This window comes from Narcine bancroftii, chromosome 4 (genome assembly GCF_036971445.1).
Source record: "Narcine bancroftii isolate sNarBan1 chromosome 4, sNarBan1.hap1, whole genome shotgun sequence".
NCBI lineage: Eukaryota > Metazoa > Chordata > Chondrichthyes > Torpediniformes > Narcinidae > Narcine > Narcine bancroftii.
In genome coordinates this window covers 188782745-188801166 of record NC_091472.1, presented here as the reverse complement: position 1 = coordinate 188801166, position 18422 = coordinate 188782745, and the positions used below count along the sequence as shown (strand labels likewise).

The following is an 18422-nucleotide window of genomic DNA, read 5'->3' as shown; positions in this document are numbered from 1 at the left end:
CGCTCCCTCAGGTCGGTAAATAATGGACTACAAAAATGGCTCGCAGAGCCGAGTAAAAGTGCGCAACCGTGCATGCGCGAGGATGCGAATGAAAAAAAACACACCGACAGGAGGGGGGACCAGCTGGGGAGTCGATCTCCACAGCCGGCAACGACAGCTGCAGAACACCTGCAGCAAGAAGAGACCACAGAAGACAATAGAAACAAGAAAGAAGAGTAGGAAAGGGCACCAAAGAAACAACAGATGGTCAACCCAGAGGAAGAAGAAGAGGAAGAGGAAGAGTACAGGGAAATAGAAGCAGAAAAGAAAGGCAAGGTAAAGGATATACTTGCTCTTATTAAAGGATACATGGAGTCATTTAAAGAATGGCAAACACAGGAATTTAAGGATTTAAGAAAAAGAATAAACAACACAGAAGAGAAAATAAATAAAATGGAGATGACCTTAACAGAAATGGGAAAGAAAATGGACAAGATGGAAGAGCGGGCAGTAGCAGCAGAAATGGAGGTAGAAGACTTAAAAAAGAAATTGGAGAAATCTAATAAAAAAACTAAAGAGACACAAGAACTACTAGCTCAAAAAATAGATACAATGGAAAACCATAACAGAAGAAATAACATAAAGATAGTGGGCCTTAAGGAAGATGAAGAAGGCAAGAATATGAGGGAGTTTATAAAAGAGTGGATCCCTAAGACCCTAGGATGTCCAGAACTACAGCAAGAAATGGAAATAGAAAGGGCACATAGAGTATTGGCCTCTAAACCACAACCACAACAAAAACCAAGATCTATTGTAGTAAAATTCCTAAGATATACTACAAGAGAAAAGGTACTGGAGAAGACAATGGAAAAAGTAAGAGAGGGCAACAAACCACTGGAGTATAAAGGGCAAAAAATCTTCATTTATCCAGATATAAGTTTTGAACTCCTAAAGAAGAGAAAAGAGTTCAATACAGCAAAGGCGATTTTATGGATGAAAGGGTATAAATTTATACTAAAGCATCCAGTGGTATTGAAAATATTCATTCCAGGACAACAAAACAGACTATTCTCGGATCCAGAAGAAGCACGAAAATTTGCAGAACAATTACAAAAATAGACTGAGGGAGGAAGACGGGTAATGAGAGTTAAAATGATCACGATGGATATGTATGTGGGTAAAGACAAAAATAGACTGAGGGATGAAGACGGGTAATGAGAGTAAAAATGATCACGATTGATATGTATGCGGGTAAAGAGGTATAAGAGTGAATAGAGACAATGTGCATACGTGAATGTATCTGTACTTAGAGGAAAATATAGATAGTATAGACAAGAATTAATAAGGGAAGGTAATGGAATAGAGAGAATAAGGAGGGAATTAAAAGAGTGACCTTTGTGACATATGAAAAGTGAAATCTTTTCTGGGGGGGCGGGGTGGGGGGAAATAGCGGTCACTGCAAAATCAGTTGACGCTTGCGAGTGGATTCGCAAATCCAAATGGAGAGGGGAGATGTGGTTGTCCGACAAGGGATAAAGGACAACTCAGGAGGGGAAGGGGAGATTGGGGATAAATAAGATAGAAATAGGAGAATAAGGAAAATGTTGGATGTTGTAGGAATGTTGTCTTATAAAGAGTTGAAAATAAGAAAACAGAAATGGAAAAGGAGGAAAGGTAATGATGGAAAAACGGAAAGAGAAGATAAACAAAATATAAAAGGGCTACGCTGAACTATATGACTTTAAATATTAATGGAATACATAACCAAATTAAAAAGAAGAAACTGCTAAACTTAAATGAATAGATGTATTCCATTAGAAAAAATAACATATAGGTTAAGAAATAATATTGAAATATTCGAACAAGTATAGGAGCCTTACATTAAATACAATAGCGAAAACCTACCGGGGACAAACATTACCTAAGTTGATGGAAGGAGAAGGAAAGAAAAGAATGGACTCAGTAGAATTTCTGGTGTATTTTTGTTGAATGGCAACATTGTCTGACTGGCTTAATGCAACCTAGATTGTATACCTAAAATGGATGGGGGGTGGCTTGGGAGGAGGGGGGGGGGGGAGAAAAAGTCACTGTATATGTGTGAAAAAGAAATAGTGTATATCATGGCTAATGTGATTTATGGTGTGAAAAATAAAAAAATTATAAATAAAAAAAAAGAAAAGTTATGTTCTGGAACTATGAAGAATATAATAAACACAAGGTTACGCATGATAACAGTATTGGTTACACAGGTTATATATCATGCCCCAAAAGTTAAAAAAAAATAGGATCCAACATTATCAGATAGATGTTTTCGCTATAAGAAGGAAATGGGAACAACAGTACATGCAATTTGGGCGTGTGAGAAAGTGAAAAAGTTTTGGGAAGATCTAAATCAGGTATTAAATAAAATCACAAAAAAATAACATAACAAAAAATCCAGAGATTTTTCTTCTAAGTAATATAAGAAGTAAGGAATTAGGCCTCAAATTGAATAAAGCGCAAAAAAGATTTATTATGATAGCCGTAGCAGTAGCAAAAAAATGTATAATGTCAACTTGGAAAATAGAAGAGAGCCTGAGAATACAGCAATGGTACATGGAAACGAATAAATGTATTCAATTTGAAAAAATAACATAATTAAAAAAATAAAGTCACATTATTTGAACAAATTTGGGAACCATACATGGAACATAACAGAGAGGGCTTGCCTCGGGCCTCCACTCCCTAAAATGATAAGAAAACAACTACTTGATCCAATGTGTAAAAGTAGATGACACATTTTTCTTGTTTATTTTTCATTGTGTGATGACATTGTTTAATGGTTTTATTGTATTGTAATTGTTGATTATTTATTGATTTTGGAGGGGGGTGGGAAGCTGGGAGGGAAGGTAAGGGGGGATAAAAAGGGAGAAAATGCCACTGTGTATATTTAATGAGAAACGTTTGTATATATTTTGGTCGATATGGTTCACAGTATGAAAAATAAAAATTATTAAAAATCGAAGTCTCAGCCCTCCTCACCATAGGGTCCATCCACCCAAACTGACTGCCTCTGTTTGTGCTTTAAATGGCCCGTTACAGGAGCTGATGGTGGTTTATTTTTAGAATATACTAATAAAATTAAAACCTTTACAGAGTAATTTGGTATTAAGATATTGTGATTTGCTTTTAACAGCATCCACTGGTCAACGGTAAGTGCCAGATTTCTGGGGTCATCTTATACAAAAGGTATAGCTCAAAACCTACATTTTTGGTGGAAATTGCAGGGTCGCCATATGTGCCGGTATACAGAAATTGTAGGAATAATGTCAATATGGAAGATGATATACAAACATCTTGATGGTGAAGGGTATTCTAAAATCTCCTCTAACACAGTTAGAGAGGGCAGAGGATGTGTGGGAATATTGCAGTGTACGGTATTTAATCTTTTTCTTTTGCTTGCAACAGAGTCTGAGCGTGACCGAGAGATGTCAGATGTTGCCAGTCATTCTTCAGAATTATCTAAAAGAGATTTGGAATCCGTGACTGAAAGGCGAAAACCAGCAAAACCATTAAAGCTGGACAGTGAGGGGGAGGAGGAAGAAGAGACCTCTGGGAAAGAGGAAGAGGAGTCCTCCTCAGAGAAAGAGGACGAAGAGGAACAGGAACAGGATGAAGAGGTTTATGAAAAGGCTTCATCGGAGAAGGTTAATTTGTTCATCAATGTTTTATGTTGAAAGTTAAGGTGGGGATCTAGTGTTAAAAGCTTGTCTAGTGTATTGTGCCACCCTATGTTCATTCTGATTGCCAATGTTTGTTGAACTGAAAGTCAACCACAAAATATGGGTGACCTGTAACAGCGTGCCCCTTAGTGACACTCAATGCCACTTCAAATTGAGAATAGGTTGGAAAAATAAGTCTGGGAGAGAAAAAAAACTTTCATTTATTTTTAAATAAGGACACCCTCCAGGGTAAAATTGAAATATGCTGGAAATCCGAAATAAAAATCAAATATGCTGGAGATGCTTAGCAGGTCACAAAGGGAAACAGATTTAATTATTTTGGTTGAAGACACTTCATCAGAACTGGGTAAGAGAGAAAGCAAGTTAGTTTAAGTTGCAGAGAAATTGGAGGGAGGGATTGATATAACATATAACATAACATAACATAACAATTACAGCACGGAAACAGGCCATTAGGCCCTTCTAGTCTGCACCGAACCAAACACCCCTTTCTAGTCCCACCTCCCTGCACAATGCCCATAACCCTCCATCTTCTTCTCATCCATATACCTGTCCAACCTTTTCTTAAATAATACAATTGACTCCGCCGCCACTATTTCTCCCGGAAGATCATTCCACACGGCTACCACTCTCTGAGTAAAGAAGTTCCCCCTCATGTTACCTCTAAACCTCTGCCCCTTAATTCTTAACTCATGTCCTCTTGTTTTAATCTTTCCTCCTCTTAACGGAAATAGTCTATCCACATCCACTCTGTCTATCCCTTTCATAATCTTAAATACTTCTATCAAATCCCCTCTCAACCTTCTACGCTCCAAAGAATAAAGACCTAATCTGTCCAATCTCTCCCTATACTCTAGATGCTTAAACCCAGGTAACATTCTGGTAAACCTTCTCTGCACTCTCTCCACTCTGTTTATATACTTCCTATAATTAGGCGACCAGAACTGCACACAGAACTCCAAATTAGGCCGCACCAACGTCTTATACAATCTCAACATCATCTCCCAACTCCTATATTCCATGCAATGATTGATAAAGGCCAGCATACTAAAAGCCTTCTTCACCACCCTATTCACGTGAGTTTCTACCTTCAGGGAACGATGTACCGTTACTCCTAAATCTTTCTGCTCTTCTGTATTCCTCAATGCTCTCCCATTTACCACGTATGTCCTATTCTGATTCTTCTTACCAAAATGAAGCACCTCACACTTATCAGCATTAAATTCCATCTGCCATTTTTCAGCCCACTTTTCTAAGCAGCCCAAATCCCTCTGCAATCCTTGAAAACCTTCTTCATTATCCACTATTCCACCTATCTTAGTATCGTCTGCATATTTACTAATCCAATTTACCACCCCATCATCTAGATCATTAATGTATATAACGAACAACAATGGGCCCAATACAGATCCTTGAGGCACACCACTGGTCACCGGCCTCCAACCTGACAGACAATTATCCACTACCACTCTCTGGCCTCTTCCTTTCAGCCAATGTTCAATCCATTTGACTATCTTAAAATTTATACCTAAAGACTGCACCTTCCTAACTAACCTTCCATGTGGTACCTTATCGAAGGCCTTACTGAAGTCCATATAGACAACATCCACTGCGCTACCCTCATCCACATTCCTAGTCACCTCTTCAAAAAATTCAATCAGATTGGTCAAACATGACCTTCCTCCCACAAATCCATGTTGAGTGCTCCTGATCAGACCCTGTCTATCCAGATGTTTATAAGTACTATCTCTAAGAATTTTCTCCATTAATTTACCTACCACAGACGTCAAACTTACAGGCCGATAGTTGCCAGGCTTCCTCCTTGAACCCTTTTTAAATAATGGAACCACATGCGCAATGCGCCAATCCTCCGGCACTATCCCCATATCTAATGACATTTGGAAAATTACCGCCAGAGCCTCTGCTATTTCCTCCTTCACTTCTCTCAATGTCCTGGGGAAGATCCCGTCTGGTCCCGGAGACTTATCCACCTTTATATTCTTCAAAAGCCTTAAAACTACACCTTTTGTAATCTCTATATTCCCCATATTTACCCAATTTGCTTTTTTTATCTCACATCTCCCAATATCCTTCTCCTTAGTGAATACCGAAGAAAAGAAACTGTTCAATATCTCCCCCATTTTCCTTGAAAACCACGGCTCTCTCAAACCTTTTGCCCCTCCTTTTAACCTAACAGGAACATAAAGCTTTTGCACTCTCAAAATCTGATCTTTAAAAGACTTCCATCTCTCTACTACATCCTGCCCATAAAACAAATTGTCCCAATGCACACCCTGCAAGTCCTTTCGCATCTCCTCAAATCTAGCTTTTCCCCAATCAAAAACCTCAACCCTTGGCCCTGACTTCTCTCTTTCCATAATGACATTGAAGCTGATGGCATTATGATCACTGGACCCGAAGTGCTCGCCAACACTAACCTCCGTCACTTGACCCATCCCATTTGCCAACAGTAGATCTAACACTGCTCCTTCTCTGGTCGGCACCTCTACATATTGTAAAAAACTATCTTGCACACATTTCACAAACTCTAACCCATCCAGTTCTTTCACAGAATGTGTTTCCCAATCTATATGTGGAAAATTAAAATCTCCCATAATTACAACCCTGTGCTTATCACAAATATCTACTATCTCCCTACAGATTTGCTCCTCTAGGTCTCGGTCCCCTCCGGGTGGTCTATAATACACCCCTACAAGTGTAACCTCTCCTTTCCTACTCCTCAGTTCCACCCAAATAGCCTCCGTGGATGTGCCCTCTAATCTATCCTTCCTAGGCACCGCTGTAATATTTTCCCTGACAAGCAATGCAACCCCACCTCCTCTTGCCCCTCTGACTTTATCACACCTAAAACAACGAAACCCAGGGATATTCAGTTGCCAATCACATCCCTCCTGCAACCATGTCTCACTAATCGCTACCACATCATACTTCCAAGTATCAATCCACACCTTCAGCTCATCCACCTTTTTTACAATACTCCTGGCATTAAAATATATGAATTTCAGAGATTTCCCAATTTTTAATCCCTGTTTTCCCTCATCTTTAATAACAACATTATTTACTTTTCCTGCCAATTGCCCTTCATCTTCTTCCAGAGCATTTCCCTTCTCTATCACCTGCCCATCCATATTCAAATACTTACTACAAACTTTCTTTGTTTGCATTCTAACCTTCTCCTTACTGCTCTGTATTATTTTGACAAAGGGAATAAGTGGCAGGGTAAGGCTAGAGTTGCCAAGAAGTTGGGTTAACAGCAGCTCTTAGCAAAGGGGAAAATGTCCCAGAGCCCTGCATCTCATGTACTTGTGTATGATTTCTCGCACTTTAATGGCTCTTTAGCTCCATGAAATTCAGGGCTCTGGGACATGCTCAGCAAATTGGGGTGTGCTCATAGAGGTAGAAAAGCTGAGCCAGAACTACAGCAGGAATGGCCAATTCTGGTACAGAAGGTGATGGGTAACTGAGGTTTTAAAAATGTCTGGCAGATTGCAATCCACCCAGATGGAGGATGAGGTGCTGCCCATCAAGCCTATTGCGGGCATTATTATGACAATGTTGCAGGCCAGAATAAAGCCTGATGAGATGGGTTGGGATGGAGAATTAAAGAGGCAGGCAACATAAAACTCTGAATTTCCCCCGTGGACTGAACATAAATGCTCCGTGAAATGGTCATCCAATCTGTGTTTGGTTTCTCTAATGTAGAGGAGTCCACATTGTGAACACCTAATACAGTTCACTAGATTGGAAGGAGTACTGGAACGTGTGATTTCACGTTCATGAAGCCGTGGTTTTTCTGCTTGAGCAGGTTATGACTTTTCCAAATATCTCCTTCATAATTGTTTCTAATATTTAATCAGTAATAAATATATGGCTAATGTGCTTTGTGACTCCCAACCTCTTTGAATAAGGATATCACATTGCTAGTTTTTCAATGCAGTGTTGTAAAGGTGCCATTATGATATGAAACAAATGTTTGACCTAAACTCTTAAGTAACCTTAAATTAAACCTTAAACCTTTGTCCAGAAGCTCCACTTTGGACCTCGGTGGTTTACTGTAGATTTTTGTTCTGTTATTGGAATGATGTGAATTGTACCGAACATTTTCAGGAGGAAGATGAAGAAGCAGATGCTGAGACCAGTGAAAAGGAGGGGCTCGACTCTGAAGAAGGTGAGATCTTACTCCAGAGGGAAGCTGGCAGCTGGTGATAGATGACATTGGGTAGAAGTACACCAGTAGTTTGAATCATCTGAGTTTAGTTTCATGTTACATTATCTTAGGAGGGCAATGCAAGATGGGCGTTAGCAGTTTATTGTTTCTAAGATGTGCACAGCTGTCTGCAAAGTTTATAAGAACATTGTAGAATTTGAGAAATATTTTCTTCCAGTTTTGAGGATCTGGTGCCAGTTAATGGATAGTCAGACTGGTCCAAGTTTGACACTTTTGTATCACCAGCAATGACCGTCTCACAAAGCATTTACGTTCAGTCCACAGGCGTTTTAAAAGTGTAGATTAATACTGAATAGTTATTGGGCTGGATCTCGTAAGACCTGGCTCTTACCAGGAATAAGTGATTGCAATCCCCACACACAGTACAGTCACCTGGGCCAGCTTTGGAAGACCATTCTTGCTGATCCATCTTAGATCCCCTCAAGTGATGTAATGCGGCCTCAGCAGTTAATACGTAGTTTCCTCATCCAATGTTCCATTTAATTTTTAGGAGTCAGTGAGCACAAAAATCTTATGCCATTTTTTCTTTTCCTGTGACAAAAGTATGTGTGCACTGAGTGCTTGTACAAATGTAAACTTGAAATTGTTTCAAGATCATTTTGGCACAGCCCATCTCTCATGGGTAATAAAATTGTATTGGCAGGTTTTAATCTAATACAAGTATGATTGCGTTCTACCAAGTAACGTCTTTAGTTAAGATTTTATTCTGTACTTTGAACTAAGTATAATTATTAATTACGACATTATTTTAGGTAACTAACTTTTGGTGCATGCATTAATTTCCTTTGCGCATTGGTTGCAAAATGTGTGTGTGTGCACACATGTGCACAGCACAGAGGGGACAGAGACCTCATCCTGGCAATGCCATACAGAAGGCAAAGCTGACGTTCAGAGAATTAACATCTGGGACTAACTTCATTGCGAATTCCCCAAATGTTAGTGGCTGGAATGTTTCAGCCCATTCGTTTACATAAAGGTATAATGAATTAAAATCCTTAACTGTTGCTCAACATTGATTGCATCTTTTATTATTATTCCCCCGATATGGCCTTTTTCATTCTAAGCTGATCTAAGGTACAGGTTATTACAAATATTGTTTTGTGATTCCTACATTTCTAGATGAAGTAATCAGTGTTGCATCATCAAAAGTGGAGGTGGAATATTCAGATGATAGTGATGAGTCTTCGGAGTACGAGTCCAGTTGGGAAGAGGAAGAGGAGGAGGAGGAGGAAGAGAAGGATAAAGCAGCCCTATTAGAAGCTACTGAGATCAAGGCTGAAGCAGCAGCACCAGCTGGCCATAACGTGGGGGAGGTGGCTGAAATCCTGAGTGACACTATTGCAGATGAAGATCTCCCAGAAACAGAGCCCTTTGTAAAATTTGCCCCATCACAAGACAGAATTGCAGGTAAGGCCACTGCATTTGATTGCAAATAGAAATCAGATTTTTTTAAAAAATATATGATTGTTACAAAACTGTAAATGTGATTTCTCAAATTTCATGAGCCAGAAATTCTTCACAAAATTGAAGAGGTGGTGTGCGGGAAGGTAATTGGAGATGGTGGTGTATTTAGTGATGCCCATACTAGTTTAGCGCAAGACCCTGAGGCTCTGATATTTTACTATACAAAAGGTTGAAGGTGTGATTGCAGAAGCCTTCAAATGCAAAGAGCTTTCTGATTGGGGGATGATCACCGTAAGACAGGGGTCTAGAGATGAACAATTGGGATTAGAATTATTTGGAAAGCCAAGGGGGTGATCAGGGGTGTTTTGGGGAGATAATGAGGGTGGGTGATTTAGAGATGCCAAGTGATGAGCTCACAGTTGAAGAGATGGGCGGGGAGTGCTAGAAAAATGATTTATGGCTGATGGATGCAAATGAGAGTGGTTGCAATACTCCGGATAATTTGGAAGAGGTAATTTGGGAGAAATACAAGGGCTCTGAAGTTACGGGCAGTGAGTTGGGTGAGTTGGATCACAAATGATCAGAAAAACCATGAAGAAGGTTGATGTCTCTGTTAACCCTGTTTTTTGTTTTAACTAATACTGGATCACAACTTGACCACAGGCTCATTCTGCTTATATTGATGATAGAATGTCATGTGAGTCAAGTCAGCCATGCAAGGTACTGCGTACATATGTTGACCTCTGTGCGTCCACTTATCACATTCCCAGAGAACCCAGAGTGAAAACCAGAAGTGCATTAAATACTGCTTGGGGTTTAGATAAAATTCACTATGATAATTCTTTAGCTGTTCAGAGTTACTAAGGAACATTGAATTTAGCCTTTCACTACAAGGTGGAAGAATGCTTTCACTCTTATTAGCTGTACTGTGCTATTTTTAAAATTAGATTCTCCTTTGTTAGTTAGTGTTTCAGGTGCAGTACACACTTGAGCCCAAAATAAAATTTAAAGAAAACATATTTTCACTATTATATTCTCAAGAAAATACAAGGTTGACATTAAATGCGTGTCCCTTAAATCCTTGTATATGTACCTCTGATTTTAAGAACTTTGCAGAAGAACCAAAAAGCAAATTTTGAAATATAACAAAAAAAACATATCATTAAAATTGTAAAAGGACTGCAACTTAACTATTTGTCAGTAATCTCTCTTTCCCCAGGAATCACCTCGCTCATCCTCAGACAGACACCATGTCCCTCTCTTCCTTGACAGCTCTCACCATTCCACAACCTCATTTCTCTCTCTCTCTCTCTCATGCTCCCCCATCCCTTTCTCATTTTTTTTTTCTCTTTTTTTTCCCCCTCCTCTTCCCCACCCCATCTCTTCCCCACCTCTCACATTTTACCTTCTCAGAAGTAAATATTGTTCCTTCTGGAAATGTTGAAAGGGTGTTCTAATTTCAGAGGTTTTCGGGGGAAAAAAAATTATTGGGCAGATTTGTCACCCCAGGTAGTATGTTCAGCAACCAAAGATAACATTTTAAAATAATTGGCAAAAAAGGACAACAATGAGAATTTTTTTTGCCCTTTGAATTGTTAGGGCCTAGTTATACCTGGCTGAAAGGGCATTGGTACCAGATTCAACAGTAACTTTAAACCTGAATCTCTCATCTAAAGAAAAATGGCATTCACACGTTGTTCCCTGCTGGGCTGAATTTCAGCCTCCCTGTGTGTGATTTTTTTTGAGACAGTAAGAAATGATGAATAATATTTTTAGAAATATTTCTAGTTTACTTACTGTTTTTGAAGATATGTTTTTATTACTTGAATGATCTTTCTTGCAGCAGAAGAACCTGATCGAGATGTTGAATTGGAACCTGAAGTAACTGAGCTTCCAAAGATAGACACAGCTAATGATGGAATTCCAAGACCACCCACACCAATGGGAACCCATGCTGCTCCATCAGTTGTTAAAGGCAGTGTTCTCAACAAATCTGATGATAGTGACTCAGAGCTGCGTAATAAAATGAAGTTCACCTCTTCGACAACAGATGAGGATGATGGTCTTCCACGCACACCTGGCAGAGAAATTTCAATCCATTTTGACTCCCTTGCAAAGCCATCCATGTCCATACCAGCAATTCCTCCAACCCCAGGCAAGCAGGAAATACCTGTTCTCATTAGATCTCCAGTACCCGAGCATGCAGTTTTGGTGAAAACCGCATCTGAAGATGGTCCACCAAGAACTCCTGGGCGTGATTTTGTGGCCGATCATGTGAAAGGTCTTACATCATCTCTAAGCACTGAGACAGTTCCACAGACGCCAGGCAGTGAAGGGCCATTAACAGGAAACAGCTTGACCCTGAGTTCCCCACACATTCCAGGCAGCCCATTTACATATCCATCTCAGTCACCTGGTGTAAATTCTGGAGTTCCTCGCACTCCAGGTAGAGATTTCAACTTTGCTCCTTTTCCTGAGGCAAACACTGTCACTATACCTCCACTATTAGCAGCCAAAAGGTCTTCACTGGATGGAGAAAAGGAAAACCTAACACATAAGGAGCTATCAAGTTCTTCACCATTGATAAGTGTGAATAGTTTGCTATCACCTCCTCTTCCTCTGCCTGTTACATTTGTTACTCCACCTAATTTCCCAATAGAGTTGGGGTTATTGCCTGACTCGGCCTTGAGTCCATTAATAAAATCTGCAACAGTGCCAAACGACAAGGAAAAATTGGAAGAGGAAAACAAACCGGGAGCTGAGAGGGTATTAATTTTGACAGAGCCAGTACCACCTTTGTCTCCTGGCAGTGTTCCAAACCAAAAGGTTACCCACCACAAAATCACCTATGCAAAAGAAAAGCATGCTTCTCAAGCACCAGTCTCTACTCTTGATTCCCAATTAAAAGTAGAACCAATGGTTAAAGGTGCCAGTAAGCTATGGTCTTCTCTGCACGCCAGCACAATTGAAGCTGAGGCTAAAGACCTCGGTTGTCCACGGGTTGATGATCACTTTGGTCTGAAAGATCCAGCAGCCGTTACATTGGACTTTAGGGAGGAAAGTGTTGTGAATTACACTGAAACATTTGTGGACTCTCGAAGTAAAAAAGCAGCAAAAGAATCTGATAAATTGATTTCAAAAGAACTGCAGGCAAAGATCAAGATTCAAGATGAGGATGAAGAATATGAAGATGAAAAACAAGAAAAGGCTAAATTTAAAGAGCGATGGACTCGAAGGCATAGGAAAAAATATGATGAGTGGTATGATGATATTCCATCATCTGACTCCTCTCCCCCTCGGTCGCTATTTAAACCCCGCTCTGAATTTGAGGAAATGACCATTTTATATGATATATGGAATGAAGGAATGGATGAGGAAGATATTAAATTCATGAAAATTACATATGATAGAATGCTTCTGCAGGACAATTGCATGGACTGCCTGAATGACACTCTTTGGGTCCATCACCCTTATATCCTTTCAGATTATCACGTTAATGATGAAACAGTTTCACTTGTACATGGTTGCTTTTGTGTTTGGGACAAGAGTTGTAATTACATGACAGATCATAGAAAATAATATCCAATTCTTACATTTTGTGCCGGTGATAAACGGAAGAGTGAAGCAATGGAAAATACTTGATAATTAACATTAATGCTCCTCTACTGTGGTAATGTGATTAGAATACACAGCGGCAATGACCCGGTTTCAAATCCCCTGCTGTGTGTTAGGAGTTTGTATGCTTTCCCCGTGTTTCCATGGGTTTCCTTTGCGTGCTCTGGTTTTCTCCCACTTTTCAAAAAAATTCAGGGGTTGTAGGTAAATTGGGGTATTTGAGTGGCACGGGCTCGTAGTCTGGAAAGGCCTGTTACTGTGCTGAATGTCTAAATTAATTCATAAAAAATGTATCTATTATTGATTTTTTTAAAATTCACTGATCATAAATCTCAGCATTCCAATACTGCTTGTTTTAGTTCCCTACTTTGCAAAAAAATCTTAGATTCCTTCACTTTAAAGTTCCATATCCAGTTTCAACCATTCACAAGCCAGCCACCAAGAATTGCAATATTTCAAGAACTTCTCTCCACTGTTGCCACTAATTGATTCCACCCTACTTATTTAAAGAGGCACTCAAAATAATGCCCAATCATCAAACTCCATTCCAGAGTCAGGCACCATTCTCCATTCAGAGAACACACCTCAACTTACTCCTGCCCTCTCTGCACTGGTAAAGTAGTATTTCTAGAGGATTGAATAAACATTGTACATATAAACATATGGAACTCTGAGAAATGCCCCGAGGATCGCTAATATTTAAAATTTAAATTTGGGCATGCAGCTCAGTTACAGGCCCATGAGCTGATGCCGTCCAATGACACCCCATTAACCTACAACTGGAGCTTACGGGGAAAATCCACAAAGACATGGGAAAAATGTACAAACTCCTTACAGACAACGCGGGATTTGAACCCCAGTCCCGATCGCTGTGTTGCAATACCATTGCGCTAGCTGCTACGCTAACCTTGCCAAAAATTATGCAATATCTTCAGTCTTCATTGCTTCCAATAGTTAATGATTATGATCAGGGAACCCAATCTAAGCTTTCCAACATTTCATTGGAAAAGTGATGTGTCAGCTTTTCACTGCCACAAAAGGATCAATCAAATGATTCAAACTGATCAAAGTATATTTTGAGCAAATGAAACATTTGCTGTTTCATAATTATCTATTCAATTGTCATTTGTATTATTTGATTCTTTTGTTAATTGTCTTATTTGAAACCCTCCACTGCATACTTCACACTTAATCTTACCCAAAAGGCCAAGAAGCGATCTCTGCCGCATACTTCACACTTAATCTTACCCAAAAGGCCAAGAAGCGATCTCCACTGCATACTTTACACTTAATCTTACCCAAAAGGCCAAGAAGCAATCTCCACCGCATACTTGCCTCAAAATGTAGATTAAAATTCAAAGCTAGAAGACACATTCCTCCATCCAATATTTCTGCCATATTTCTCAGAGCAAATTCAAAATAATAGTTATCTCTCAATTATAGACAAAAACATTTGAAAGTGAACTGAAGAAAAGATGGAGATGAAATTTGTATTCAAAAGAAGTTACTGGCTAAATTTCAGAGATTACACAACAGCCTGCGCTTTTGGCACTTCATATTGCGAAGTTTACAAACTGTACCACATTGTAATCCTCACACGATTGTTCCCCTCTCTCATCTCTCACTCTAATTTGAGTTGGTTTTAAATAGGTTGATGGATTTTTGGAAGCAAACAAAAATCCATTTGTTATCACTTATTTTGATAGTCTGTAAATCTAAACATGTTTTATTACATGAGGCGGGAATAGAATAGAGTAGAAGTGATGAAGTCTGAAGATAAGTAGTGAACATTTCAGCAATATAGCTTTGTGTTTCCAGGAAGCAAAGTTGGGCAGCGCAGTTGGCGCAGTGTTTAACGTAACACCTTTACAGCACCGCCGATCGGGACCAGACCTGGGTTCGAATCCACCGCTGTCTATAAGGAGTTTGTACAATCTCCCCGTGTCCACGTGGGTTTCCCCCCCCCCCCACCCTTCAAAAAGGTACTGGGGTGTAGGTTAATTGGGGTGTAAAATGGGCAGCACAGACTCTAAGGGCTGAATTGACCTGTTACAGTACTCTATGTCTAATCTAAAAAATAATTTAATGTTTCCAGAGACCTTTTATGGAATCATAGAACTATACAGCATGGACACAGGCTCTTTGGCCTAACTCATCCATACCCACCAAGTTGCCCATCTGAGCTCATCTGATTTGACTGCACGTCCCATATCCCTCCAATCCTTTGTTATTGATATACTTCTCTAAATGTCTTTTAAACATTGCAATTGTGCTCAGCTCCGTCACTTTCTCTTGCAGTTCATTCCATGTACCCTCCACCCTCTGTGTTGAAAAAGTTGCCTTTCAGGACCCTTTTAAATCCTTCCTCCTCCCTCACCATAAACCTATGTCCTCTGGGGAAGTTGCATTCAGTATAGCATGCATTTGAACATACATCATTTAGTGTTGCAGCAAAAGTACCCACCTACAATGACACAAAGTCTACATTCCACCTCTCCTCCTCCAATCTACAATGACTTGGGTGCTAGATCAAAGATTCTCTCTGAGGCCAACAAAGATCACACTTCCACTCTCCAATGTACTCAGAATCAGAATTAGGGTTTATTGTCATGAACAAGTCACAAAATTCAGTGTTCTGTGGCAGCGTCATAGTGCAAACATTCATATTATAACCATCTTATAGCATTAATATAAAAATTAAAATAAAATAGAAAAATAATAACAAAGAACAGTGCATGAAAAGTGAGGCAGTATCTTTGATTCATTGATTATTCAGGAATATGATGGCAGCAGGGAAGAAGCTGTCCTTGTGCTTTGTCTTTAGACTTTTTAAACTTTGTCTTTAGACTCTTGTACCTTTTCCCCAATGGTAGCAAAGTGAAGAGGGCGTGGGCTGGGAGCTGGGGGTCTTTGAGGATAGAGGCTGCTTTTTTAAGACCGCCTCGTAGATGTTCTTGATGGAGTGAGGTCTGGTCCCTCTGATGTCGCGGGCTGAGTTAACAACCCTCTAGAGTTTATTCTTGTCCTGAGAGTTGGCGCCTCCATATCAGGCAGTGATGCAATGAGCCAGAATGCCCTCCACGGTTACACCTGTAGAAGTTTGAGTCTTCGGTGACATACCGAATTTCCTCAGACACCTCACAAAGTATAGCCGCTGGCGGGCCTTCTTTGCGATTGCATCAACATGGAGGCTCCAGGACAGGTCCTCGGAGATGTTGACACCCAGAAATTTCTTGACCCTCTCCTCTACTGAGCCCTTGATGAGGACTGGATCACGTTCCCCTGACTTCCTCCTGAAGTCCACAATCATCTCCTTAGTTTTGATGACTTTGAGAACAAGGTTGTTAATGTTACACCACTCAATGAGCTGATCTTTCTCCCTCCTCTATGCTTTCTCATGTGATTCTGTCGATAACTGTGGTGTCATCGGAAAACTTGTAGATAGTATTCGAATTGTGTCTGACCACACAGTCATGGGTGTATAATGAGTAGAGCATTGGGCAAAGCACGCATCCTTGGGGTGCACCTGTGTTGATGATCAGTGAGGAGGAGGAGGAGATGTTGTTTCCAATTTGTACTAACTGTGGTCTTCTGATGGGAAAGTCAAGGATCCTGTTGCGACAGGGGTGGGGGGGGGTGGGGTGGGTACAGAGGCCTAGAATTTGTAACTTTTTGACCAGCACTGAGGGAATAATAGTATTGAAGGTTGAGTTGTAGTCAATGAAGAGAAGCCATATGTATGAATTGCTGTTTTCGAGGTGATCCAGAGCTGAGTGGAGAGCCAGCGATATTGCATCTGTCGTGGAGCGATTGTGACGATAGGCGAATTGCCGTTGGTCCAGATCTTTACTTGGGTACAAGTTAATTCTGGCCATGACCACCCTCTCGAAGCATTTCATCACAGTAGAAGTTAGAGTTGAGGCAGCTCACACTATTCTTCTTGGGTACCGAGATGATTGATGCCCCTTTGAAGCTGGTGGGAACCTCTGACTGCAATAGTGAGAGGTTGAAAATGTCTGTGAACACTCCAGCTAGTTGGTTGGCACAGATTTGCAGTACTCCACCAGGTACACTGTCATGGCTTGACACACTGCTAAGTATCAGATATATAATCAAAGAGAAATACAGAAACCCTTGTATTTAAAAAAAAACAGAAGTGTCACTTGATTTTTCAGTTAGTGTAATGAGGTAGGTCAGTGGTTCTCAACCATTTTTGTTCCACTCACATCTTTGGCTTGGCTTCGCGGACGAAGATTTATGGAGGGGGTAAAAAGTCCACGTCAGCTGCAGGCTCGTTTGTGGCTGACAAGTCCGATGCGGGACAGGCAGACACGATTGCAGCGGTTGCAGGGGAAAATTGGTTGGTTGGGGTTTGGTGTTGGGTTTTTCCTCCTTTGCCTTTTGTCAGTGAGGTGGGCTCTGCGGTCTTCTTCAAAGGAGGTTGCTGCCCGCCAAACTGTGAGGCGCCAAGATGCACGGTTTGAGGCGTTATCAGCCCACTGGCGGTGGTCAATGTGGCAGGCACCAAGAGATTTCTTTAGGCAGTCCTTGTACCTTTTCTTTGGTGCACCTCTGTCACGGTGGCCAGTGGAGAGCTCGCCATATAACACGATCTTGGGAAGGCGATGGTCCTCCATTCTGGAGACGTGACCCATCCAGCGCAGCTGGATCTTCAGCAGCGTGGACTCGATGCTGTCCACTCACATACCACTTGAAGTAATCCCTAGGCCATAGGTGCTCTGTTATTAGTAAGGGATTGTTTAAGGTGGTGTGTGAGTGGGAAGGGAAGGTTGAGAATCACTGCTCTAGACCCAATTGTTACTGAAACATTTTGCTTGAAAAATTGTCATTGGCCCATTTCCTTTGGGTTTATGAAACTGCACATAATGAGTCAATTAGGTACAATTAAAAACAGTGGTTTTCAAACTTTCTTTCCATCCACATACCACCTTAAGCAATCCCTTACTAGTCACAGAGCACCGATGGCATAGGGAATACTTAAAGCGGTATGTGAGTGGAAAGAAAAAGGTTGAAAACCATTGAGTTAGGTGATATTTTCCCCCTCAAACTTCCCTAATATAGTAAAACCTCCATCATCCAGCACCTATGGGGATCGTGGATGCCAGAAATGCAAATTTTCTGGTTGACTGAGACTCACTTTCCGATGCCTAAAAATACACTTGCATTAAGAATACATTGTTTAAAAGACAAAAGACAGTGCAAAATGTCAAGTAATTTGGGGAAAAAAATCAATTTTGTAGTCTAACTATGTAAAATTCACTTTAATCAAGTAATTCCCGTGACTTACAAAATTTAAATTCGAAAACCGGTTGCTGGGGCTGTACAGTGTTGCGCTAGCCACGATGTTAACTGTGCCACTGTCATAATTAAACCCTCCCTCAAGTTTACAGACAAAGCCTTACTAATATACCTAATACTTATCAAAATAAACA

The 18422-nt window shown here is 40.4% G+C and overlaps 1 protein-coding gene across 1 annotated transcript in view; it reads left to right on the top strand.

The window, feature by feature from the left end:
* Positions 1 to 18422, top strand: part of setd1ba (SET domain containing 1B, histone lysine methyltransferase a) — a 180535-nt gene that overhangs the window by 146681 nt on the left and 15432 nt on the right. Inside the window, exons 10-13 of the mRNA XM_069933285.1 lie at positions 3427 to 3665; positions 7830 to 7890; positions 9070 to 9357; positions 11198 to 12829. Coding sequence (XP_069789386.1) covers positions 3427 to 3665; positions 7830 to 7890; positions 9070 to 9357; positions 11198 to 12829 — 2220 coding nt within the window. The remainder of the gene's footprint in view (positions 1 to 3426; positions 3666 to 7829; positions 7891 to 9069; positions 9358 to 11197; positions 12830 to 18422) is intronic.